The sequence below is a fragment of the Sinohyriopsis cumingii genome, chromosome 12, assembly GCF_028554795.1.
Source record: "Sinohyriopsis cumingii isolate HCF-2022 chromosome 12, ASM2855479v2, whole genome shotgun sequence".
Classification (NCBI taxonomy): domain Eukaryota; kingdom Metazoa; phylum Mollusca; class Bivalvia; order Unionida; family Unionidae; genus Sinohyriopsis; species Sinohyriopsis cumingii.
In genome coordinates, this window is record NC_142972.1 from 95,874,851 (window position 1) to 95,901,516 (window position 26,666).

Genomic DNA, 26,666 nt, shown 5'->3' on the forward strand with positions numbered 1-26,666 from the left:
ATCTCGGCTCGTGACGTTAGGGCCGTTGCCACGAGCCTAACATTCGAACGAAACTCTTTTCTAACAGACATCATTCTGGCTGTGGGATGGAGATTGGAGACCACATTATCTAGCTTATATCTCCCAGATCTCAAATTCCAAAGAGCTCAATTCGATCTGGTAGGACATATCTCCGCAGGTCAACATGTCACACTTCCGGATTGATCGACAGCTTCTTGAAATCACTGTTTCATGACTTCTGCTGAATTTGGGGAAGGGGAAATGTTTTTCCCTTTTGAAGCTGCGCCTCCATTGATGGAGTGCCATCCAGTCGGGTTACATAGAAGCTGCCTCTCTTACCTTAGGGGACCGGATGTTATTTCCGGGGTAAGGGGATGTACCTCCCTCCACCTCTTACCTATTTTCCTAAGGTACTATGATTGGGTAATATGTTCGAAGATGAAACTAATTTCTCTTAGTATAATATGTTTCTTGGAAAATACTTATCCATAATACACACACCCATCCAGGCTCCCCGCAGCTACATCCATAGGGAGATTGCCTAACGCTCCAGTAATAACTGAAATACCCTTACCCATTGCCTCTAAGCCTTATAGATAAGAGGGTATCACTCTGCTCGGCCTCACTTAGGTCGGTACAAACCTTTTGCTCCTATTTGCAAAACATCGTGTCTTGGAGATCTGGACTTGCGAGGTAGTGGTAGTTATTCTAAGATATTATAGTTGGGTAAGTATTTTCGAAAAAAAAAATGTTTTATTAGGAAAAATTGGTATCCTCTAGATGAAGGCCATTTTAGAAGCCATTCGATTGTGGCAGGTACATTATAACTGGAAAGGTAATTGTTCTCCTATCCGACAATTGTACGGTGGTGACACAATTCAAACAGCAAGGTCAAACCCAAGTATCCTGTCTTTTGCACACTGGTGTGGGACTTTCTAAAGTGTTGTCGTTAACCACAAACTCACATCCTAGCGCGTCATATTCCTGGAAGTCTAATGTAATAGCAAATTTTTTGCCCCGGGACAATCAGCTTATGCAGACGAAATGAATCATCCATCCCTCTGTTTTCACTCGGATATGCACCCAGTGGGACGGACCACTGTTGGACGTGTTTTCGACAAAGTGGACTACCATGCTCCTAACCTTCCTTGTACCAATCCCAAGTTCCAAAGCCTCGAGGGACACTGCTATCCGTAGATTGGAACGGTCTGGACGCGTACGCATAACCTCCAACACCTCTTATACCAAAGGCGATACAAAAGGAAGATAACCGGTGTTTCTCATCAATGCACAGTTCGATCGGAAGAAGTAGATCAACGACTTCATCAATCTTCCAACAGAAATTTCACAGAAAGAAAAGAATTTACCTCGTCTACTAAAACCAATATACGACGACCATTTTAACACCCAATCCAGATCTGCTGAACTGGCACGTTCTGGATCATATCAAACAGGCCCTCAGAAGTAAGTAATTCTCTCAACCAGTTGTCGAGGGAATCGCTGATTCAAGATGCCATCCACATGAAAGCGTACAAAGGCAAATTGAAAATGTTTACACAGTGGTGTACACAAGAATATATTATACCATTACATGCATCTATACCGCAACAGCTAACTTCATCTCTTGGTAGAGAGAAAGTTCATCATGAAAGAGAAGATATTGGACAAAACAAAGACTTGTCCGACCTCCTTTCCAAGGGTGACCATACAAGTCCAAAAATGATGCATCTGTTCCCAGAATGGAATCTGTCATGGGTACTTACATGGTTGAACAAAACAACCATTTGAACTGCGTTCAAGGGTTTGTTTAATTAACCTTTCTAACAAGATCTGCTTCATTATAAAATTAGCGACGCCAGGTGAAATCATCTAAATGCATGCCCTATAAGGTGACCCGAATTACATGCAGTTTCATTGCGACTGGTCAGGCGGCCTAGTGGTTCGAGTGTTCAGCTTGGATATGGGAGGTTTTTGGTTCAAATCTCGGCCGAGTCACAACAAAGAATTCCAAAAATGGTACAAACAGCTGCCTCGGTAGGCGCTCCGCATTAATATGTTAGCATTAGGACTGGTCGGCCTGGTGTCAGGATAATTTGACTGGGTGGGTCATGATGATATCTCTGGCATGATGCCCCAGTGCACCATTTTATTGTTTCTATGCCCTGTCACAGTGGATAGACTGATGGGTCGGTCGGTAGGTGATGACAGTTTGTCAGCATGATACATGATATATAATCCAGATACACGGTTCATAATTTAAATCTTAAACTGATCGAAATTTTAGCTGTAAGGGTACATGATTGTCAAAGTAATATTTTCCTAGAATAGGGCCAGGATAGCTTTAGTCTGAATTGATTTTCTGCATAATATTTGCTTTTGGCACTGCATAATGAATTGCTTTTACGAAAGCTTTAATGTTCTGCTTATCATGTCATGTGTCATTTCTTCCCTACAAGTTTATTCAGCTACAGATTTCTCTACAAAAAAGGAAATATCAATATTGTGAATAGTATTAGCATTACGTCTTTTTACCACCACCATTTGCAAAATGTGTTTCTCTGAGTGAATATTCTGTCCCGGATGTAATGATTAGATTATTATAGTGAACATTTTGTCCCGGATGTAAAGAAAGAACCGAATAGAAGGCATCATTGTAAACTGTCTTGAATAAACCGAACCCTTCGCAATCTTGTATATAACTAGGTCACCGTACAGTGCTGAAAACCTTATAGCTTGGACCTGAGCAGTATTACATTGTAAACGAGCCAAATTTGCAAGGAGAATCAATCACTATCTCAAGATGATCATTCCAATATTCTGTATTAAATTGCAAAAAGGGTTAAATGGGTGAGATTCAAGATCAAATCAATATTGTTGCAGAGAATCACCAGTGTCCAATTTATTTTATTTTAACATTAATAGCCTGTATACTTAATTACAAAATTACAGATTTTACATATTTTCGAATCCTGAGTTGCGTCCTGTTAGTTGAGTGCTTCAAACAAAACATTTTCCTACATTTTTCAAAACGAGTGACTCTTATAATATTACGCGGTTCAAGGTACAACTGATGCAAATGTTTGACTTTTCCTAGTCACTGCATGTTTTGTTGTTTCTATTTTAAGGTTACCCTGGTTGAGGAGTTTAAGTTTGACCATGACCTCAGTGTACTGGTTGAATATATAGATTGCAACGTACCACAGATTGTGTTGGAAAAAGGGGACCCACATTCAGGTACTAACGTTAAGAAAAGGGACATATTATTTATATCATCAAACCTAGTAGACGTAAATCAGGCATGGTAAGATGTATGATAATGACAAAGCAATTGTAGCCACGTATATCAGAAAACTATAATAATGCAACACATGTACGTATAGTACCTTACGACCATCAATATGTATGGTGATATAGAGAAGCCACTTTATAATAGGATACATTATTTAGGAAAATACAACCCAACCAATATTTAAAAAAACCATGATTATGTCCGTGGTTTAACTGGGCCTAGTTAAACTGAAGCGCAATGTAGTGAGAGTGGGAGAGCACTGTTGATAGGACCGCTCCGGTGGCCTAGTGGTTAGAGCGTCCGCCTTGGATGCGGGAGGTCGCGGGTTAGTACCCCGGTCGAGTCATTCAAAAGGGATATAAAAATGGTACGAACAGCTGTCTCGCTAGGCGCTCAGCATTAAGAGGTTACTGTTAGGGACTGAGTGGCCTGGTGCAGGATAATGCGACTGGGTGGAACATGATGCTACATGTCTGCGGCATGATCCCCCAGTGCTAGACATCACCATAAATTGTCACACTGCATACATCATAGCAATATGACTCACAAATTGTTAAAGCTACGTTAAAACACACACACACACACACACAGCGTTTTCGGATAGCAATTTTGCTTTGTGTCTAGCATTTAGAAAATTATATATTGTTTATATATTTCTTGACAAAGTAAATATTAAGTTTTCTATTGGAAAATGACTAAATGGGTTGTGATAAATGCACAGAATTCTTGGAAAGCTATACTTTTTAGCAGAGTGTCTATCCAGAAAAAATGGTATTACATTTACGAGACTTTTGCATCTTTGTTTCCCTTTACAGCATGTCGACAGTGTTCATAATTTGTAAGGTTGATTTGAAAATAGTGCACTCTATTTACGTACGAAGAACTACACAACTTATAAAATACATAATATTTAATATATTGAAATAAAATTCGTTTTGGTTAAGACCTATTTGTTTAAAACAAGCCATTTTTAAAACAAATCACTACCGACAAAAATATTTTCTTTCTGTAAATTGCTAAAACACATCAAACATTAGTCACCATCTTGGCAAGCACACTTTAACCAGTTTTAAATCACAGAGTTCCTGCAATTTGTTTTACCGAAGATTGCGTGCCAAATATTAATAGAGGTTTTACAGATAGGTTTTATTTTTTCCACAGGTATACTATATTTTATTTATCCGAATTAAATGACTCGTCTAAAATAAATCATCTCGTCATTATGAAACAAAATATCTTAAGATGCAAAACATAATTATTCATTGAGTCTCTTGGAGCAAATATAAAATATGGTCGAATGCATATAATGTTGTAGATGAACTTGCTTGTTTTAGGAGGTCTGTTGAAGGAAGATGTTTTGATGGTGAACCTCTTCCTGGAGCCACCAGCCCAGATTCCAAGAACAAATCCAGGCGAATTCATTTTCGTGATTGACAGATCAGGTTAGATAAAAATGGGCAAATCAATCTCATAAGTGGCATAGTCCACCATAGATTTTATATTTGTACATATATGCCTTACTCCTTCTGTGACTGTCATATGCCTTACTCTTTCTGTGGCTGTCATATGCCTTACTACTTCTGCGGCTGTCATATGCCTTACTCCTTCTGTGGCTGTCATATGCCTTACTCCTTCTGTGGCTGTCATATGCTTTACTCCTTCTGTGGCTGTCATATGCCTTACTCCTTCTGTGGCTGTTATATGCCTTACTCAGTATGTGGCTGTCATATGCCTTACTCAGTATGTGGCTGTCATATGCCTTACTCAGTATGTGTCTGTCATATGCCTTACTCTTTCTGTGGCTGTCTATTCTCCAGCGATTCCAATCACCTATCCTTTCATGAAACATACCTATATCCTTGAAAGAATATCAGGCTCTTAAATTCAAAAGCACGAGATCCTGGAATTAAGGCCTGTAAACTCTTCTTCTTAAAATCCATTGTTCAAGATGAGCAAAGAAAGAAACATTCATATTTACAACCATATGTAAATAAAAAACGTAATTATTGTACCTAGTTTAAGACCGAGACACTCGTTGCCGGTTGTATCTTAACAATCTGATTTGTTTACATTTATTTTGCTCTCGTGAAGTCGCTTTTAAAATTGTAGCATCATAGTTATGATCTCGTTGACAAAGCAGCATATTCAGCTAGGGCGTTCAAAACCATTGTTTAAAAGAAAATACACGATGATATCGAAATTTTACTTGATTCTTGTTGACAATATATGTCCGGTCGAACAAATGAAGCCTTTTGTTTTCAGATATATATATAATTTATTTCAATTCGTTACATTGCATAGAATATGTAATTACATGTAATAATTTTATAATTTAAATACGTCTCCTCGATTGATTCCATGTCTGATAGATGTAATTATTTTAAAACGGATAATTTGTTTTATGTAAATATTTGTATCTTATGTTTTGCACCTTTCTCAATGCTAAACATGCTAGTGAGAGAAAAAAAATGGTTGAAACATTTTATCATGTAAAAATATATATACCAATAACAGAAGGCGTTCAAGGTGCGTGCATTGACATAACTTTGTGATGAATGTGGAAATCATTTTCAAGGACTTGTTCAAGTCAAAACTGTTGAATGTAAATTTTAATAAATTTTCTTAAATGTTCCTCGTATTCATAGATAATTATTTGAACAAGTCTTCTGATGCAGCAAATATGTATATAAGTATGCTTCTGTCCACTGGGAGATTGTAATACATTTTACGAAATTATCACGTTTATTTTATTTAGCACAAACTGTACAGATAAATTTTTCTTTGTAGAAAATGAATATAAAGAAAATCTTAAAGGTTGTTAAAAGGAAACCTTTGCGACAGGTGTTCTTTGAACCTCCACATAGAATGATAAGCATGCAAGAAAATAGATTCATTTGCTTTACCGGAACAGGAAGGAAAATGTCACCTAAATTTGCCCCATGACATGTATTATATCATGAGAAATGCATTTTCTAATTTAGGAAGTATGCAGGGAGAAAAGATACAGAGTGCCAAGGAGACGCTTCTTTTGTTCCTAAAGAGTCTTCCCGTGAATTGTTATTTCAACGTAATAGGATTCGGATCTCACTTTGAAAGCCTGTTCCAGGAGTAAGTAAATGCCCGTATATATATATATATATATATATATATATATATATATATATATATATATATATATATATATATATATATCAACACTTGAAATACTACGATAATCTTTTATCAGATTCATCAATACTGTGCTTTTATTAAAGTGTGTCAAGTTGTATACATTTATTCCAAGATAAGAGAAGCTAGCTTATCGCTTTAATTAAACTATAATAGGTTTCATCTGATTAAAAATGTTCTTTCCGGACGACTTCGATATAAGGAGCATTTTTGTATATTATACGCAAAAGCATGTTGCATTCTTTCAAGTTTAACATATGTGCTTAAGAACCCAGAGTTAACAGAAATTATCAAAAGCTATATTTCATGCAATTTCCATTTGTATTTTAATGCCTAGTATATAGTTCAGAAATAATATTTTATTCACTTGACTTTTGTGTTGCACCATGAAAGAAAGGAAAGTAACTATTGTAGTCATCATTTGGATTTTTTCTTAACTGATACCTCCACTGATCTTTAAATATTACCTTTATTATTATGCAACTTTCCTTCTAATTTGTATTCTGATTACGTATAAATTATGGATCATTTTATTTCTCTACAACTGCATAAAGCAGAAATGGGATGGTTTTGTGCATGAAAAATAAAGTACGTTTGCTTTTCTATTTATTTCGGATAGAATTTTAAATCTAAATTAAACACCCGTATTTAGGTAGCCTATTTTGTTACGGTGCTTTCCGTTTATGTGGCCATTACAGTTAGTTTCCATGTCTAATAAATGTCACATACCGTTATCAGGTGTTATAATCTTGGCAGCTATGGCGACAGGGGTTGGCTTCTCTAGTTAACATTTCAACGGTTTTTGTTTTCGTCGTGAATTTTAACTTGACACATACCAAGACTTGACAGTGTGTAGCATATCATGTCGCATTTTTCATGGTCAGGTCAAGGTTACCGCAAGTAAAAATATAACTTGACCAACCGTCCCATATACTTCTAAAGGGAGCTAAAGGTTGTGTGCCGACTTGTTAGGCGGTCGGGCAGAGTGATCGCCCCTTACACATAAAATTTAGTTATTACTTACGCTTGTGCCATGAAGCACGCTCTCGTCACGAGAGACCTCGCAAAAGCGAGAAGCGAGAAGCTACTTGGAAGATATGACTACGAGTTTTTCTCTTCTAAGAAAGTAATACTGCATCTATATTTCCAACTTTTTCTTTTCTTATCATGACAAAATGTTGCCTTTACAAGCTGCTAGCACTTTGTCATCGTCACACATTAAGGTACTTGAACGTGGAGCCAAGCGACCTCACATTCAGTTTGAGCTATAATTATTTTCTACATGCAAGTTTCCAATGCTTATATAACTCCATTACATGTTTAATTCCATTAGGAACGGGTACATGTCGGTGATTTTTTTAATCCAAGGCATTCGTACTACCGTGGCGCCAAATTAATTTGTACGGACGCTCGCTGGACCTTTTACCTACAGGTTTTGCCTTAAAATATGTATATATTGTCCCAGCTACTGTTTACGTCTATATAACTGTGCATCGGTTTCCTTTAATGTGAAGATTTTTTGGTGTGTGTAATATAGACACACGTGTAAGTTTCCGTATTTCTTCCGGTTTGGTCAGACAAGTACAGGCCAGCGCTCTATGCACGTTTTATTGTCACATCCTGCTCATGCATATTTCTACTGGCGACATTTGAGTCACGTTTATCTGCATACAGTTTCTAAAATGTTTAACGAGCACTTAGTTGTTCGCACCTTTAATATGTGACTTCACAAGTTAGGTTCGGATTACATTATATGATTGCATGTCTTTAAGAAACTCTTTATATGTATAATTCCGTCTTTTCTGATACATACAGGTGAGTTTCTTTTACCATGGCACCCTTAGCCTTGGAACGACATGCATCAATGATTCTAACTGTACAGGCCATCCTTGACCTTCCCTACGGACACTATTGTATTTAGATATTCTGCTATCACTTCTTTCCAGGTTACCTTCATTTGCTATAGCTCTGCGCCCACGCTGTATTCGAACATCATGTAGAAGCCCACAAGGTTATGCCTTCTCCCCACTTCAGCAAGCAGTGTCATTGTATTTGACATGTATGCTTCACTGCTTTAGTAGACTGTTATCACTTCCTGGGTTAAACATTCCATGCTTTAGTTCTGCACGGACATTGTGTTCTAAAGACAAGTGCAGGGCTACAGTTTTATACGTTTTGCTCTATTTTGTCTTAAGATTAGAATTACGAGCTAAGCGCAAATAACAGCTCAGAACGAAGACTACGCCAGTCTGCATGCTGTTTGTTTCCTCAGCTTGAATCTTCATGGGAACAAGGAAGATAATTCAGCTTACTTTAGTCACGAAGCGCCGGACATTGACACGCTCGGAAACCGCTCCGGCCCCCAAGTCACCATCACAGGACTCTGTGTATTTAGTACTCCCTGTACCTTGCCGTTTTGGGGTCCGACTCGATTCCTCTTCCGGAACAGCGAGAGAGAGAGAGGGAGAGAGAGGGAGAGAACCAACACAACGCCAAGTTCCTCTCATTCAACAGACATACAGACAGGTTACATGGATCAAATATACCATAGCCTCTCCCGTCTCGGACGCAACAGCTTTGGTAGTCGATGCCCTATCGTTGGATTGGACCAACCTGAAGGATACACCTACCCTCCAACACCTATTATTAAATAATGCTAAAGAAAACAAAGCAAGCAGCCTCTTGTTTCGTCCTCATTACACCCCTCCGATGGGGTGAGTTATGGATCAAAGACCTCATCAACAATGCATCGTAAAACCCCTGGAAAATTGGGTTTTCCTTCATCTTCTCAAACAACCACGACGGCAATCGTTTCTTCCTGATCGGGAACTCCGGAACCTGCACGTCTGGGTTATGTCAAGCAGGCTCTCACACTTAACCAAATTTCGCAACCAGTCTTGGAGAAACTCGCTCAGGCGCTCCACTCTGAAAACATGGTCAAGTGCCACATTTTCACCCAGTTGTGCGCAAACGAGCGTAACTTGCCTCTGCAGGCATCGATACCACAGAAAGCTAATTTCCTCCTGTGACTCTTCGAAGAGAGCAGGTTAGCACGGAGTACGATCAAATGTTAACGCTTCCCAATTGCCAGACCTTTTGTCATCATGGGAGGAAGGATATTGGAAAAACCCAGGATTTATCCGCTTCTTGCCAATTGTTTGTAAAATTTCCAACCCTATTCGCAAAGCGGAACCTATCTTGGTTCTTAACCTGGCTTGAAAAGATGCCCTTCGAACCAATTTCAAGGGCAATTCTGGCGATTCTTTTCCTACAAGACCTGCTTCTTCATGGCGACGGCATGCAGCATTCGTGAAATACATTCCTTATCAGCAGACCCGAAGTACATGGCAATTCCGACAAGTCGAGTCAGTCTTACTCAGGATAGCATCCTCTTTCATTTCCAAGAATCTCCTCACTTCCATGGGGTACTAAACTCATCTGGACACTTCAACTGAAGGCAACCTACAATACACAGTCCGGATTTTCAAGTGGTACTTTAATACGAACATAGCCGTTGTGTCGATGGAGATCACGCCTCTTTCTACCTCTCATAAAAGGACAGGAGGTTCTGTCAAGACAAACACGTCTTGGAGTAAGGGGATTATTCATTCGGCATATAGAGAAATAACCCCTTCTGAGTGAACTAATGACGCACTGTGGCTCACGAGGTTTGAGCAGTTGTAATTCGATTTGGTAAGACCTATATACTCAGCTCAAAAGGTAACTATTCCAGATCGAACGGCAGCTACTTCATACGCAGCTTCACGGCATCCGGAGGATTTACGGGGTGAGGAAGGCATTTTTCCCTTTTGAAGCCTAGGTCCGACAGATGGAGTCCCCTCCATTCGAGTTACCTAGAAAATGCCTCAATACCTTAGGGGACTGGAGATGACATATCGGGCGTAAAGGGATGTACCTTCATCAGCCTTTTACCTATTCTCCTAACATATTATGATTGGACAACATATTTGAAGAATTAACAAATTTTTCCTAGTAAAATTTGTTTCTTCCTGTATACTTACCAATCATAATACACATACACATTCCCAGCCTCTCCTCAGTTACTTCGATAGAGAGCGTACCTTCCACTCCACTAGTAACTGAGAGATTCAAGGCTTTGCTGCCAATTCAAAAAACCTAAGAGGAGATCACTCTGTCTGACTTTCACGTAGGCCAACAGAGAAATTTTTATATCTCTTGCTGGATTTATCAACCTGAATTTGTGATGTAGTAGTAGTTCTCCTAAGATATGATTGAGTAGCTATTCTAGAAGAAGCATATTTTATTTGGAAAAAGTTCTTTCCCTGTCCAAGCCTTTTAACATTTTATAAAGCTCCAGAGGAGAAAAAGTTGTAACTTTTTCGATTATCCTGCAAAAAGTGTTGCTGCGCTAGATATGAATATCACAAATTCGATCCTAATAAAATCTATTTTACAGTTTTGACCGGGACAAGACAATTCCAGTAAGAGGGTTATATTATTTAAATAAGACTCGTTGGGAGACAAATAATGTAACCCTTAGCTGGGATTTCCTTGTCTTGTGAAACGCAAATATAGATTATTTTTCTCACCCAAATATTTCTCTATTTAATTAAAATAACCCTCCACGTTTGCGACCGCTCCGGTGGGCTGTTCGTTAGAGCGTCCGGGTCGGGTGCGGGAGGTCGTGGGTTCAACCCTTGTCCGAGTCATACCAAAGACTTACAAAAATGGTACTAACAGATGCCTCGTTTGGCGCTCAGCATTAAGAGGTTAGTGTTAGGACTGGTCGGCCTGGTGTCAGGATAATGTGACTGGGTGGGACATACGCTACATGTCTGCGGCATGATGCCCCAGTGCTAGACATCACTATAAACTGCCAAACTGCAGACATCGTAGCGATATGACTGAAATTTATTAAAGCTACGTTATAAACCCAAATCACAGACACGCACCTCCACATTTGCAATAGGGTTATCATGTTCAACATATCTAGCATTACTGAGCTACTATTATTGTATCTTACTTTATGTAAAGGTCATCAGATCTGATAATCTTTTATCAAAATATGAATGATGTTCTAAGTAGAATCTAGCTATATATGCCGCTCTTGGAAAGAAATCAAAATCCAGAAACTTGATAAGTATGTGCTTGAAATATTGCAGATCGATCAACTTGGAGCAACGTGCTATTGTTTACACCAATACCGCCCATTAATACGAATATGTTCTTAAAGGCATTGGGCTGATACGGATGAGAAAAAAGAAACCTAAACAACGTTTGATATTATAACTGTACTATTACATTGAATCGATTTATTTCACATGAAATTAACAATAAGTAATTAATATTTGACGCAGATAAATTTTAACTTTTCATCAGTTTTAATTTATGAAACGTTCTAGGGCAGGCTACGGTACCATACTGTGCAGTACAATAGGCCTATTGTGTGCATATCTCAAGAATTATGCAGTGACTGATTCTTGGAAATTTCTATTTTTTGTCTGGAAATATGAAGAAATATGTCAAGTGATGCTATCACTAGTGCAATGATATGCGACATGTAAATCTTCTTTTTGAATTGTATGTAGACTGATGAATGAACCACTCAGGTTGGTCAGTGTAGGAGTTTCCTTTGCAATTGCATTATGTTTGACTCAAATGGAGCGTATTGTGGGTGTTTGACATTACAAAGTTATAGAAGCCAGTTTAAGATAACACATTTGGTTTTTGCCGGCTTTGCACTATATATATATATATATATATATATATATATATATATATATATATATATATATATATATATGTGTGTGTGTGTGTGTGTGTCTATATATATATATATATATATATATATATATATATATATATGACAAGGGTTTATTCCTTTTAAAAGTAGTTTCCACCGTGTGGACACCATAACGGAGACGACAGGACTGAAATAAGCAGACTGAGATAGGAAAAGTTAGCAAAACAACTAAATTTCTCTGTCGTTAAATGATTTATGTAGCGTCAACAATAAGTAGTCACTGGCAATCTCTTTTATTCCGTGTACCATGTCAATATACTTAATACCACTCTTATTTAACACTGATACATTGCATTAATCACATTCAAATGTCCATAGGGACCTATCCGGTGGCCTAGTGGAGAGCACGTCGGCCTCGCCTGCAAAAGGTCGCGGGTTTGAACCTCGTCCGAGTCATACCAAAGACTTATAAAAATGGTATTAACAGGTGCTTTGCTAGGCGCTCAGCTTTAAGAGGTTAGTGTTAGAACTGGTCGGCCTGGTGTCAGGATAATGTGACTAGGTGGAACATCATAATGTATGTCTGCGGCATGATGCCCCTCAGCTAGACATCAATATAAATTGCCACGTTGCTGAAATCGTAGCGATATAGCTGAAAAGTAGTTAAAGCTACATAACAATCCAAATCACACACAACACATACAGAGAGAGAGAGAGTCAAATAGCCATCAAATTTAACTCCAACGTGTCAGTGTCATTGACTGATGTTTGCACGGTCTTGTTGACAATGGTGTGCTGGCATTTTTTTTAAATACCGGGCAAATGTTGATTTCCAATGTATTGTGTTGTTTTAAAACATATGGGTTATTGCTATATCATCGTCTGTCTCGACAGCTGTGATGTCTCTAAGATATCGAGAAAGGTGATATTACTGGTATTGGAAGATCTCAGAAAGGATCCAAGGTAAAATGTACAAAACGTTAAATTACAATATCACTTTTAAATGAGTTCTGACCATATTATACGGCCACAGAAGGAAGAGGTATCAGATGGATTTTGCATTTAGACACCACGTCCACTGTGTGATGCCGATGAATATAGAAGGGAAAATGAGGTGGAATATGCATTGAAAAAGGATAGGTATTTTAGACGATGTGGAAATGTATCTCGTCAGAAATGTATCTCGTCTTGTTAACTAGTTTGGGACAACACGATTTTGTAATGAATGCAAATTAATTGTCTTTTGTCGCTTGATGTATGCATGTAATAAATCTTCCTTCTACCCAACAACAGAGGAAGTCAGAAATACAATGAGGAGAACCTAAAGAAAGCAGAAGAGCTCCAGAGACAAATGGATGCTGACATGGGAGGCACAGAAATACTCCAACCATTAGAACATGTTTTCAAACAGAAACTTATAGACAATTACCCACGACAGGTCAGAATTATTTTGGCAATAATATATATGTTTTGATTGTTTACAATGTTATCTTTTATGCCAAGTGTTATGGATAATGTGAATTGTAACTTTTCATTTCGTACTTAAAACAGAACCAGCATACATCAAAATAATTGATACATGCTGTATTTTTTTGACTTTATGCACAAAGATGAAAATACCTGTAATAGAAGACCCTTTTGGTCATTTACCTAGCACTGTGTCTTGATAGACAAGCGTAGTGATGAAGATATGGATATTATGTTGGACTTTCACATCATGTACTCTCAGATGTGTAAGCCATACTAAATAAAATGACAGGATACAGAATCACTAATTACAGACTTATGCTATACTTTGTAGGTATAATGGTCGACCATAGTAGCTACAAACTTCTTACGTTTGGTAATATTTCAGCAGTTCAAGTTTTGGGTTAAACTTGTGGCGGCATCTTAGTTTGCGTTATGCTTGTGACGGTATCTTTAGTATAGTTTAACAAAAATAACAATAGCAACAGCAGGAATAGTTCAGTGAAAGTAGGAAGAAGAAAAGGAACAAGAATGGTACAAATACGCTTTACTACGTTGAAATTATTTACGTCAAAGACTTGCATTGAGCAGCAAGGTTCAATAAAATTTGCAATATGAATAATTACAATCAATTACCCGATAGAAGAACAGTCAGAGACATGGGTAATAAAATATGCAAACTTGAAACTTATAGCTGCATAACAAGAATCTCAGAAGAAATGAAGAATGGTACAATACTTATTTTCGATAGTATAATCAAAGACTTTTCTTGCTTAGTAAAATGTGTACAGGTCTAGCCAAATGTTTGGAATACACGTACTGTTACCTTATGTGGATTTAAAGTACTCGTACAAACAGCTGTTGATATAGTTCATATAAGTTAGGGTTTCACGTCACGTTCACTCAGATGTAAAAACGTTTACGAGAGCATGAATCGCCGATGATAGAAATTTTTAATGCATATCGTATTAGTGTCAAATCTGTATATGTATAGCAAGGTAGATACAAAACGCTCACTTAAGTTAGACATAGTTAGCTAAGCTAGATATATTTCGTCTAAGTTAGTGTCATATTCATGTTCTCTTGGAGGTAAAATCGATACAAAACAGGTGCACAAGATTACACAAATAACCCCTACAAACTTAGATGGTAAATAATAATGTCATACATGTACATTTCTAACATTCTGGTTACAAAAGTTTGGAGATTATTTCATTATTACGTTAAATGATTTGATTGACATCAGTGACGATAACTCTAGTTCATTTTAACTACAGTAACATCAACAGCACAAACAATACGGTAATAGTAAAAAGAAGACGAAACAAGCAATACTAATTATAGGATAAACCTAACCACGTTTAAGTATAAACAATTATTGACACTAAGCAATACAATAGACTAAGTGCAATTAAACTTTAAAACATTTGATTATAAATACTGTTCACACCCATACAGGTTTTACGAAAGGTTTTGAATAGTTATCCAATTGTCTTGGGTGGAAATCAATAATACTATATATATATCGGCCCCTTAGTGCAACAAGGTGCTATCTGCTGTTTTTAGATTTGTGAAAAAAGCTGTTTAAATATGCGCACTCTTTATGTTAATGCTATCAGCATTATTTATACATGTTTAATAGATGACAGTAGTTTTATAAAATTTGTGCAATGCTTAGATTGAGACACTAATATATATATATATATATATATATATATATATATATATATATATATATATATATATATATATATATATATAAATTTCCCACCTTTTTGTAAATCAACACAATCGATACATACACAGAACATTTGAACCCTTTTGAGCTTCAAACTGCTGTTTGGCATATGGCACCTTGATGCTTACAGACAACGTGGTATACAAAATTGTTATTGTCCAATAGATCATTTTGCAATAAAATAAATTATCGACTGTGAACATTGGATGTACAACATTTCTTTAAACTGCTGTTTGTTTTATAAATGAAAACTATAATGAAATGAAAATAATCAAAATATCATGACGCTGCATATTTTACAATACTTACCATGCAATTATCGAACAGTTATTTACTAGTATTTTTATTACTTCATTTGAAAGCTACTGAAGTTCTTCCATCAGTTTCTTATTCACCTTCTGATACGTCTTGGTAGTGGGAGGTAATTTTGTTATGCTTTGCTGGTATTCCTTCGCAATACGGATACAAGTCATCGGGAACGAAACCATTGTGACAAAGAGATAGTAGATCTGTTTTCTTACTGTACGATATTAGTATTTTCTCGGTGTAACTTGCTTCCAATTCACTTGGTGCATGTAAGCTTAGCAGTTGATTCCTTGGCATTGTACTTGACGAAACTGTATTTTCCGTGAAGGCATTTTCATCTCATTTTTCTACCTATATCCAGACAATTTTCAATCATTTCGGGTATTTCTGGTGCTGACTTTGGTGCATGGACAAAATGTTTTTGGAAACCTTACGTGGCTGTGACAATGATGTATGCATAGTTCTTGAACCTGAAGTCATTGTCGGCTTGTTTTCAGAATATTTTCCACAGCTCTAGTGTTACTTTTCAATTTCGACAATATTGGTTTAGACTAACAGATGTGTGGCGTTGCATCATATTTCCCACTACCCGGCTTTGCTTTAGGTGGTGTTTGCAAAAGTGTTTCTAGCATTTCGTATCACAGCATTTTTTCTCTTTCTGCACTGCTGTCCCCTCCGTCTTAATGCTCTCCACCTTAGCGTTAACTTTAGATACGCTATTTACATGTTTTGGTCAAAGTATATCAGGTCTGTATTTATGTTATACAGAGGATTCGAAATCTCACTTGAGAATATCTTCATTTTCAGTATATTTCCTGCAGGTAATACTACAGTTAGCAAATGATCCTGTTATATTGTCCCTTTCCCTTGACGAATTCAACTCGGTGAGAAACTGCACTCTTCTGCCCTCTGAAGATCAATTACACTGCAGACAATTGATATAATTTTGTTTTCTGACATGCGCTCAGCATCATGTCAAAAGGTTTCAAGAGATAAATCGTGCTGCATTTGAAACTTAATCGCTTCAAAGAAGCAATATCGATCAGCGGTAGCAGCAACACGTTATATCCAGTGCATACAAGCAGGTTTTCGAGTAACTTAATATGGAGGTTCTAAACACTTGTGACACTATGTTTGATTTTTGCGGTCCTCAGTTTAACGATGTTCGTAAGACTAGTTGGTCTTTTGCTCATTTCATGTTTGTATTGCCTTTATTGATAAGCCTTTTTAATTGTATATTTTTGGTCACGTGAAGTTAAATGTGCTTGGATTTGAAAAAATGTCTCTTAATTTGCTTTCTTGTCTTTTTCTTCCTTCCTTGCTTTTGTTCAGTCTTTATTTCAACGTATAAGAACCATGATATCTTTGAATGAGATGAATCAATATCATCTTTTGAAGGCTGGTAAACCTTGCCATTATTTGTATCATCCATATCTTCACACTGGCCTTTTTGAAGAATCCACCGCTCCGGTCGCCTAATGATTAGAACATCCGCCTCGGATGCGGGAGGTCGTGGGTTCGATTCCCGACCGAGTCAATACCAAAGACTTACAAAAATGGTACTAACAGCTGCCTCGCTTGGCATTAAGAGTTTAGTGTTAGGGCTGGTCGGCCTGTTTTCAGGATACTGTGACAGGGTAGGACATCATGATACATGTCTGTGTCATGATGCCCCAGTGACAGACATCACTATAAACTTCCACACTGCAGACATCGTAGTGATATGACTGAAAACTTGTTAAAGTTACGTTAAAAATCCAAGTCACACACATACAAGAATCCTTGTCTGAAACCAGACCAAGGGTTTTTCCTTGCTATCTCGCTCATCGATGTTATTCTTAGAGAGTCACTTTTAGGATGTTCTGTTTCATAGTATTTCCAACTCGAGTGTCATTTGTTATACTGTTTGACCAGTATGACCAGTCAGAAAACTATAGCTGCATTTAACGTAAAGTATTGTAACATTGCAAATAATATTTTGGGCACTACATTGTAAATACAAGTAGTTCACTAACGGTATCAGTAATGCGTTAGTCTCATAATTTACTATACTTTAATTTAATTTTTTTTTTGAAGAAGTCGGCTGAACACAATATAGGTAAAACTAACTGCATCATATTTGTACTGATATAATAAAAATGAGTTACAACTTTTTTAAAATGCAAATGAATAGTACGTTTTCTTACTTGCTTGAAGACTGCTACAATATACGAGCTACTATATTCTTTGAAATACAAATGAATATATTTCTTTAATACCTACTTTTAAAATACTAATATTATACAAGTCAAACCACTGTAAAATAGCAAACGTAGTTTATAACGACTTTGCTGACGAAGCAAAAGAAGTGTACAACCGGTTAGTGCACTGCAGATAAGCAGGGTAGCTCATCTCGCTATTGGTTTCTAGACTTTTTCCTCGGTTTAAAGATTTTGGTTCTTTTCCTGACATGACGAAATAATGGCGGCAGATATAGAGGTAAGAGCAACGAAACTTGTAACAGTTTAATAGGTAGTTAATTGCATTGCAAATGTAAAGGTTTGGTTTATCACTCACCTTTTCCTACCAGGCCGAAAAGAGGCTTTAAAACCTTGTGATATGATTTCGCGTGGTCTGTAGGTCTTCTTAGCTTTTTTAGAAGTTTAATTTCCGATGAGCAAGCTGATATGCTTAAGTGTAAACACATCTGCATCCAAGAAATTCCATACAAAAGTTGTAGTAATTTAAAAGTGATTATTTGTTTTGCAAACCTTTCTGGACATTGCATGATACAAAAATGAAACTCGTGAATGATTTTTGGGATGGTACATAGATGTGCCAAATTCCAGACTTCAGGATTAGTTTGTATGCATGGGTTTACACAAGTACATTTCTTGATAGTCTAGCTTTATTCATATGATAATCGGTGTATTCAGTCTTTTACCATCCATACTGGATGACGCTTTAGACGATACGGAAGAACATATAACTATAAAACGGTGAGATTCGTACCCTATATATAGACGGTTATTTGCCATGAAAAGACGAATTTAAAAGTTCAAGTGAAATTGGTCCGTAGTCTGTACACTAACGAATTAGGTTTAGGGACGTGACTTCCATTAATGACATCCGCATACTGTACACTTGTATTCACTGTCTAAACGATTTAAATATGTTTTATATGTAGATAACATCAGATGCTGAGATAGCATGGTTTCAAGAGCTTACTAAAGAAACTTAAATAGAAGGGGGCGGGGGGGGGGGGGTTACGACAAGTAAGCAGCGAGATTCTGTATATTGCTAGAACAGCTTTCCCGTACATTAATAGCAAAACTACAAATCAATGACACCATTCATCCTATCAGAGTTAATAATTGAAATCCAACATCTTTGTAAAAGTATTTACTAATTCCCATGATGCATTAGTGAAACTTATGATGGAGAGTTTGGCTGCAAATGTTGCATGAAACTTTAAACGAGGACACATATAGCCTGTATGTTACAATAACTGTATTGTATATACTAATAGTGTATCAAATATGTATCTCATTCATTGTTCGCTGTTTTATCATTCATTCTCTCGTTTGCTGTTTTTTAAAATGCACAGGCTTGTGTAATGTTTCCCGCAAGTTGTATTATATTGCAGCTGTTTGTACTAACGGATGGTGAGGTACAGAACACGAGAGACGTGGTAAAGCTCGCTGAAAGCCATTCCCAGTACACCAGGTATTTCATGTCTGTGAAAGTACAAGAAATTCTTGCTCCATTTTCGAATTAACACCATAAATGGAGAATGATTCACACAAATACAGATTGATCAACTAAACGAAAGAAAATTATTTTGTACATATGAATAGATGGCAAGCAGACATAAATGCATACATACATGCATGCATGCATGCATACATACATACATACATACATACATACCTACATACATACATATACATTCATACATACATACATACTAAATTATCATGAAATTTGTTGAGTCATTCTTTGAGATTTATTTTAAATTTACACTTCTCGAGTTTCTGAATATAACGACAATAGCTACATTATCTGTGCGAAGATCTTATGGGTCGCTATGAAAACCTTGGACACTGGCTATAGGTACGTTACATTCTGCGTGACCTGATAATAATATTCATAATATTTTGTAACATACAACAAACAAGTTCTCACCGATGTATATATCTAATCGCAACTTGAACATATGCCATTTAATGCATTAAAAGGCACATAGGAGTACTTATATTATATGTATATATATGTATTTGTGTTTATATATGTATGTATATATGTATATGTATATATGTGTATATGTATATATATGTGTAGCTTTGTATGTATGTAGCTGTATGTATGTGTATGTATGCATGTGTGTATGTATGTGTGTGTGTGCGTGTGTAGTTGTATGTGCGTGTGTAGTTGTATGTGTGTGTAGTTGTATGTGTGTGTAGTTGTATGTGTGTATTTGTGTGTAGTTGTATGTGTATATGTGTGTAGTTGCATGTGTGCATATGTGTGCATATGCGTGTAGTTGTATGTGTGTAGTTGTGTGTGTATATGTGTAGTTGTGTGTGTATATGTGTGTAGTTGTATGTGTGTGTATGTAGTTGCATGTGTATGTATATGTATGTATATGTAGTTGTATGTATGGGAGTGTATGTGTGTATGTATATGTATATGTTTATATGTATATATGATTATATGTATGTGCATATGTGTGTATGTATGTGTGTGTATGTATGCATGTTTGTGTATGTATGTATAGATAGATGATACATATGTAGATAGATAGATAGATATGTAGATAGATATGTATGTGTGTGTATGTGCGCGCGTGTGTGTGAATATAGTTATAATTGTGATAAAAAACAACACAAACGCCGAAAATTCTGTGCAACTAGATAATTTGTATCCTAATGGACTTAATGCCAATGCACTCTATACAATTGTATAATTTAAATTGATATATTGTATATCCATCATAACAATATAATTATATGTATGACTGTTTGTCTCTATTTCATTTTATTCTGTTTTATTTTATTTGTTATATATATATATATATATATATATATATATATATATATATATATATATATATATATATATATATATATATATATATATATATATATATATATATATATATATATATATATATATATATATATATATATATATATATATCTGTGTGTATGTGTTTGTACGAGATAGTGTGAGAAGGACAGAGGTTGTGAAGTGTCAAGTATCATTCAATACCTTTTCATTTGTACCGCAGTATCTGATAGATAATTCATGCTGATTTATTGTAGAGTATTCACGGTTGGTATTGGAGAAGGTGTCTCTACGGCGCTGGTTAGAGGCCTCGCTAAAGCTGGTAAAGGAAAGGAAGTCTTTGTTAAAGATTCAGAACGTCTCCAGTCCAAGGTAAATCAGTTGTTGCTTGCATTATGTTATGTCTACATTAATTGCACCATCTACTTGATTCCTTTTATGAATTCTTATTCTTCAGTGATATTTTATCTCCTTATTATCTTTCCATTTTTATGTCTCTTTCAACTGCACAGTGTCAGAAAGATTGAAATTTTTAAGTTTTGTAATTATGCACCTGAAATAAACATTTTATTAAGTGGCATGCACATTCTGCAGTATTAATTATTATCTTAGGACGGAACGTATATAGTATAATTCGCCTGTGGTACAGGTTATAATTAAATCATGGATCTTAGTACCCAGTTGGAGATATTTGTTTAACCCATCTATAATGTTAAAGTGCAGAGACCATATTCGTAAAGTTCATACCTTATAAATTGTGATAGAAAATTCAGGATTGTCGGTCCTGTCTATTGACTTCTAGTGAAAGGCGTATGATTTTTGTACTAAAATACTGACTTGCGTATTTTAGGTGCTGAAAAATCTTTATTGTAATGGTTTTTTGTTTGACTTCGTTTTGTTTCATAACTTGAACTGGAATGGGGGAAATATACTGCATGCATATTATGAAAACAAGATGTTTCACGAAAGGAAATTGTGTATGTATACACTATTAGACAATTCGCGTAAATATCAAAGAAGCACAAATTGTGTTTTATTCCATAATAGTCCATTCTTGATAAAGCCTTTACATACGTGTATGCATTCACAACAGGTATTGAAAGAGTTTCAGCAATTCACATGTTTACAAATGTCAAGTTCTTTCTTTCTTTAAGAGTGGACGGGTCCTATATTCCCATTATACCTAAGGTGATCAAGTAGTCCGAATAGTATATACTTTCTTTTGAATAGGAAAGTTATGGTACAACAAATATTGACTAGTGCATCCTAAGGCTTTGGATAAATGTAACTAGTAGAATTTATAACGATTCAATAATTATATAATACATTAACATTCTGCGATATTAGCTTATTGTATTGCTTCAGTTTTTTTCTTCTGATTTACAATGGCCTCGTATGTATTATTGATGATATATGCAAATGGATCAATTTATGCGCACTAAATTGTGAATGGCAAATATCGACAATTTTCATTTTTTAAGATTAAACAGAAATTATTTAATAAACTTGTAAATCTTGGCCTATACAGGTAATATCGCTCCTACAATGCGCCATGCAGCCTGTTGCAACCGACGTAGAACTCATTTGGGACTTATCCGCCTCTGTCACAGCGATCATGATGCCAGCTAAAATTCCTTATTTCTTCCTTGGAACGCGCCAGATTTTATACGTTATGCTTTCTGGAACAGATGGTGTAGTAAGTATACACAAAGAAAATTAGGGAGCTTATTTTTATTTAATCACATCTGATTGATTGTATTAAAATGTGAAAAGCAGGGGATTGTATTAAAACGTGAAAAGCAGGGGAATAAAACTTGAATTTCAGGTCAAACCCTCGTCTTCTGATGTTTTTGTGCATCCTTTTCAATAGATTTCAATGAGTGAGACAAAAACTAAGCTTGGAAAGGCTGCATAACTAAATGTCATTGAGTCAAACTTAGATTTCTTTTCATGGCACACACACACACACGCACACACACGCACACACACACACATATATATATATATATATATATATATATATATATATATATATATATATATACATATATCTGGGAGGAGTAGATAAAAACAAAAATTCGGACTGTTTGATGTTCTACTCTAGTGGTTGGAGCCTGATTCATTTATCTTTTCCAGTTCTCATGTTTACTGATATACTTTTTGAAATTGCATTTTATCACCGAAGTTGCATCCTCATACAGGGGAATCTGGTTCCATTACGAAATTCATCAGACAACATGGCTTTCCTCAGACACAGAACAGTGTAAACCTTTTAGAAAGCTCCTGTATAAACCGTCTTTTTAAGTTCATTTTATTTGTCAGCCAAAAGATATCTTTAACTCTTCAGAGATTCGCCCTTTTCACGTTAAAATTTCTAAAACAGTTCATCATCGGAGATATATAATTGCTTTACCACAATGATTATCTCAAAGGCATGTTCTGAAATTGGTCACTTTATGTACGAACTGAATGCATGTTTATGAAAGAATGTTTACTTTGTCTGTCAAAAATGCATGATTTTAATATAGTCGTTGTCTTCAAAGTTCCTTATGTTGATTTGGAACGAGAAGGTTAAATCGACAACCCCAGTCTTCCGGATAATTTATTGATACTGTAGAAAATATCTTTATTTCTCGTAAATCTCTTAGATGAATATAAGCTCTGGTAACGTGGTTTATATTGCATATGTGACTGGAAACTGTCCAATAAATTTCGAAACGTTCCTTTACTCTCGTTATATTATTTTTGTTAATTGGTTTTTGCTCAGAAGTAAATTTCCCATCAGTTGAATGCCCTTCACATTTTTTCGTTTGTTTCTGTTTTTGTTTTGCGTCATTTTATTTTTACGCTGCATGCCATGCATTATAGTTGTTCATACAGGTTCTGGCTTTGCCAGTTTTTGTATATTTTTTTACTTCGTTTTGCACAAAAGTGAATATTCTGGAGAATTTCACAAACATATCTAACATAACAAACATGCAATATTCTCATTTTGACCCAGTTGGTTACAGGCCTGCATATTAGATTATTTAATTACATTAATAACTATTACCTATAATTTGCTAGATAACAACTAGCAGATACCTCTGTAAGCGCTCACCTTTAAGAGGTTAGTGTTAGTACTGGTTGGCCTGAAGTCAAGATAATGTCACTGGGATGGACATCATGGTATGTCTGAAGCATGATGCCCCAATGCTAGACATCACTGTAAACCGTCACACTGCAGACATCGTAGCGATGTGACTGAAAAGTTGTTAACGCTACGTTAAAAATCCAGATCACACGCAGAGAGAAATGAAACATAGATGTGTACTATATATAATTTCTATCTCACAGGATCCATCCTATGTGTGCAGCATGACACTAAAGGGGAAATTAGTCTCCAAGCCATTTGAGTACAAAGAAACTTTCACTTTCCATGGTAGCACGGAAACCGGGACCTCTGCTCCCATTCATCGCCTAGTAGCCAAGGCCCAGGTGAAAGAGTTGCAATTAAATGAAGGTACGAAACGTTTAGAAAAATTGCCATGGTATTTAAGTCCAGATTATTGATGCATGTGTTTGCAATGTATGTCGTTGGCAACGGAGTGTAAAACGAGTATGTGCACTTGATGGCGTTATCTAAACTATACTTTATTTTACTGCCAGAAACATTTAAATGCTTAATTTAATATTGTACATAATATATAGTCAGTATCATAACGTGATTAACATCACAAAGAGAATTTTTACGTGATTTGTCTATATACGTCAAAATCTGAAAATATTAATTGCGTAACCGATAGTAAATAGTAGGATATCGAAATCGTTCTGCATATATTGTCATATTTTAAAACAGTTTTAAATAAGCTGTTATTTCATCAGACTTTACTGGTTCTGATACGTTTTTCAGCTTGTACATCTTGTCCATTGAAAAAGGAAAGTGGTCGATTTATTTCTGTCAAGACAAATATTATGAAAGCTAGAAACATATGAAATACGGAAGTATGTATTTAACAAGTAGGTTTGAGCATGCGCATGCTATGCTATCGGTCATCTGAATTATATGCGACCTTAATTGACCTATATTGACTAATAATTATATTGAAATGACATTCAGTGTTCCGCTGATGATTCCATCGGACTTAATATCTTGGGTAAGGAGTTATGGCCACTGAATGGACAGCGTACTGGACTCGGAATCAATGCTTTGTGGTTTCTAACCTATCCCATACTAGCATGCCATGGTGAATCTCAACCATAACAAAACTGTACTCCCAATGATTTATCTCTGTATAACCTTTATCTGCTATTGCACTCTAAACCATAATATAAGTCTAGAGTAGAGTACAGGGTTGATGTTTTGTGAGTGGGACACCGGTTACATTCCGACCTTTGCAACAGAAGACGAAGTAGTTGTATATTTCAAAGGATTAAGTACATGCATGCTGTGCTGTTGTTTTCATTCATTCGGCACATCTGTTTTAAATTAAACTTTATATTTGTAATTCATTTCCAAAGGCAATGAATTAACATAGCATTTTGCTTCGCCCTTACAAATATCAAAACTTAATTAAGGATTTTAGTTTCTTTTCCCAGAAAAATCTTTTCTCTCTGATTCATATCCAATATATTATATTTTCGGTTTGTATAATTATTTTGATTAAAATGCATAATGTGTGATCAGTCAACAGAAAGTGCATCCTGAGATTACTTCATATATCTAAAGATTCATCATCTGACTTGGAACAAGTGATATTCATTAAAACATTCTCCACGGGTAAAGAAATGAAAATTGTTATTGTTAATTGTGTTAACTAAAATAGTAAGTAACAAGATTTTATCCGAAGTAAAGCTTAGTATCTTTTGACAGAATTTACTTTTGAAAGTCTTCACATTTCCTTTCGATAATAGAATGTTTTATAATTTGTTTTTAAGATTTGTGAAAATGATTACCACTATAGAGGCAGAACTCCCATCGAAAAAGATGCAGTACTCCTATACTACTAAAAGACGGAATATTTGTATCTTTATATATCTGAAGATAGGTTACAAAGTTAACAGTCAGCTCATTAACCCAGCTTTATTGTTTTTATTGCAAGTAACTAGAAGTCGTCATTGCGAAAAGAATATACAGAAATTATATATCGTCTTATGGGCTTGTTTTCATTTCCTGATTGTACTTGTTGTTGTTGGGATTAATTAGAAAACCACTGTTGTTTAATGAACTGAGCAAAATACTATAAAATCCTTACTTAAATTGTGTTGAAGAAGGTGTTAGTTTAATCTTGAAGAAAGAGGGAGTTTTACTAAAATACCTGAAGCTAGATCAATCATGTATGCTATTCTGAATTTGCGTTCGTCATTTTTGATTACATCATTGATATTGTATTATTGCGTTTTATATTTCTATGATAATTTGTTTTTTGCGCTTGTCTAATTATCTTAAGTATTTCAGCACCGAAGGAGCTAATAGTAACTATTAGCAAGTCAGCGAACGTTATTTCCAAGCATACAGCTTTTGTTATGATGGATACTGAAGGAAAAGTTGTCGAAGGGATGTCAGTGGAACGAGTGGTGCCAGCACCTTCAATGGTCCCTACGCTGGGGATGTTTTGCTCATTAGTACTGTATTCGAGCCATTTTATATTTACTGTAACTTCCTCAATAGGTTCTATTATTTTAAGTATTCTCATTGTTATTAAACATCGTGATAATTGTAATATAGATAACATATCAAGTTATTTTAATGTTGATTTTTTTTTGTTTCCAAGACGAACTTAGTTTTATGCTCCTTAAATTTAGTTGACCATCTTTATGACGTCATCTTATAAGTTAAATAGTACTTGGTTTTCAATAATATGCAGAACAATTTATAATAATAATAATAATAATAATAATGTGGCCTAATTACACTGCATAATCGTTTGGGTTGTAAGTGCTTTACA

The 26,666-nt window shown here is 35.8% G+C and overlaps 1 protein-coding gene across 2 annotated transcripts in view; it reads left to right on the forward strand.

Moving 5' to 3' along the window:
- Window positions 1-26,666, forward strand: part of LOC149787029 (von Willebrand factor A domain-containing protein 5A-like) — a 51,849-nt gene that overhangs the window by 16,839 nt on the left and 8,344 nt on the right. For both annotated transcript variants that reach the window (XM_089977576.1, XM_089977575.1), the window contains exons 5-13: window positions 3,126-3,234; window positions 4,624-4,731; window positions 6,271-6,397; window positions 13,476-13,620; window positions 19,319-19,398; window positions 20,997-21,111; window positions 22,268-22,435; window positions 24,076-24,241; window positions 26,177-26,343. In XM_089977576.1, the coding sequence (XP_089833702.1) occupies window positions 3,126-3,234; window positions 4,624-4,731; window positions 6,271-6,397; window positions 13,476-13,620; window positions 19,319-19,398; window positions 20,997-21,111; window positions 22,268-22,435; window positions 24,076-24,241; window positions 26,177-26,343 (1,185 nt within the window). The remainder of the gene's footprint in view (window positions 1-3,125; window positions 3,235-4,623; window positions 4,732-6,270; window positions 6,398-13,475; window positions 13,621-19,318; window positions 19,399-20,996; window positions 21,112-22,267; window positions 22,436-24,075; window positions 24,242-26,176; window positions 26,344-26,666) is intronic.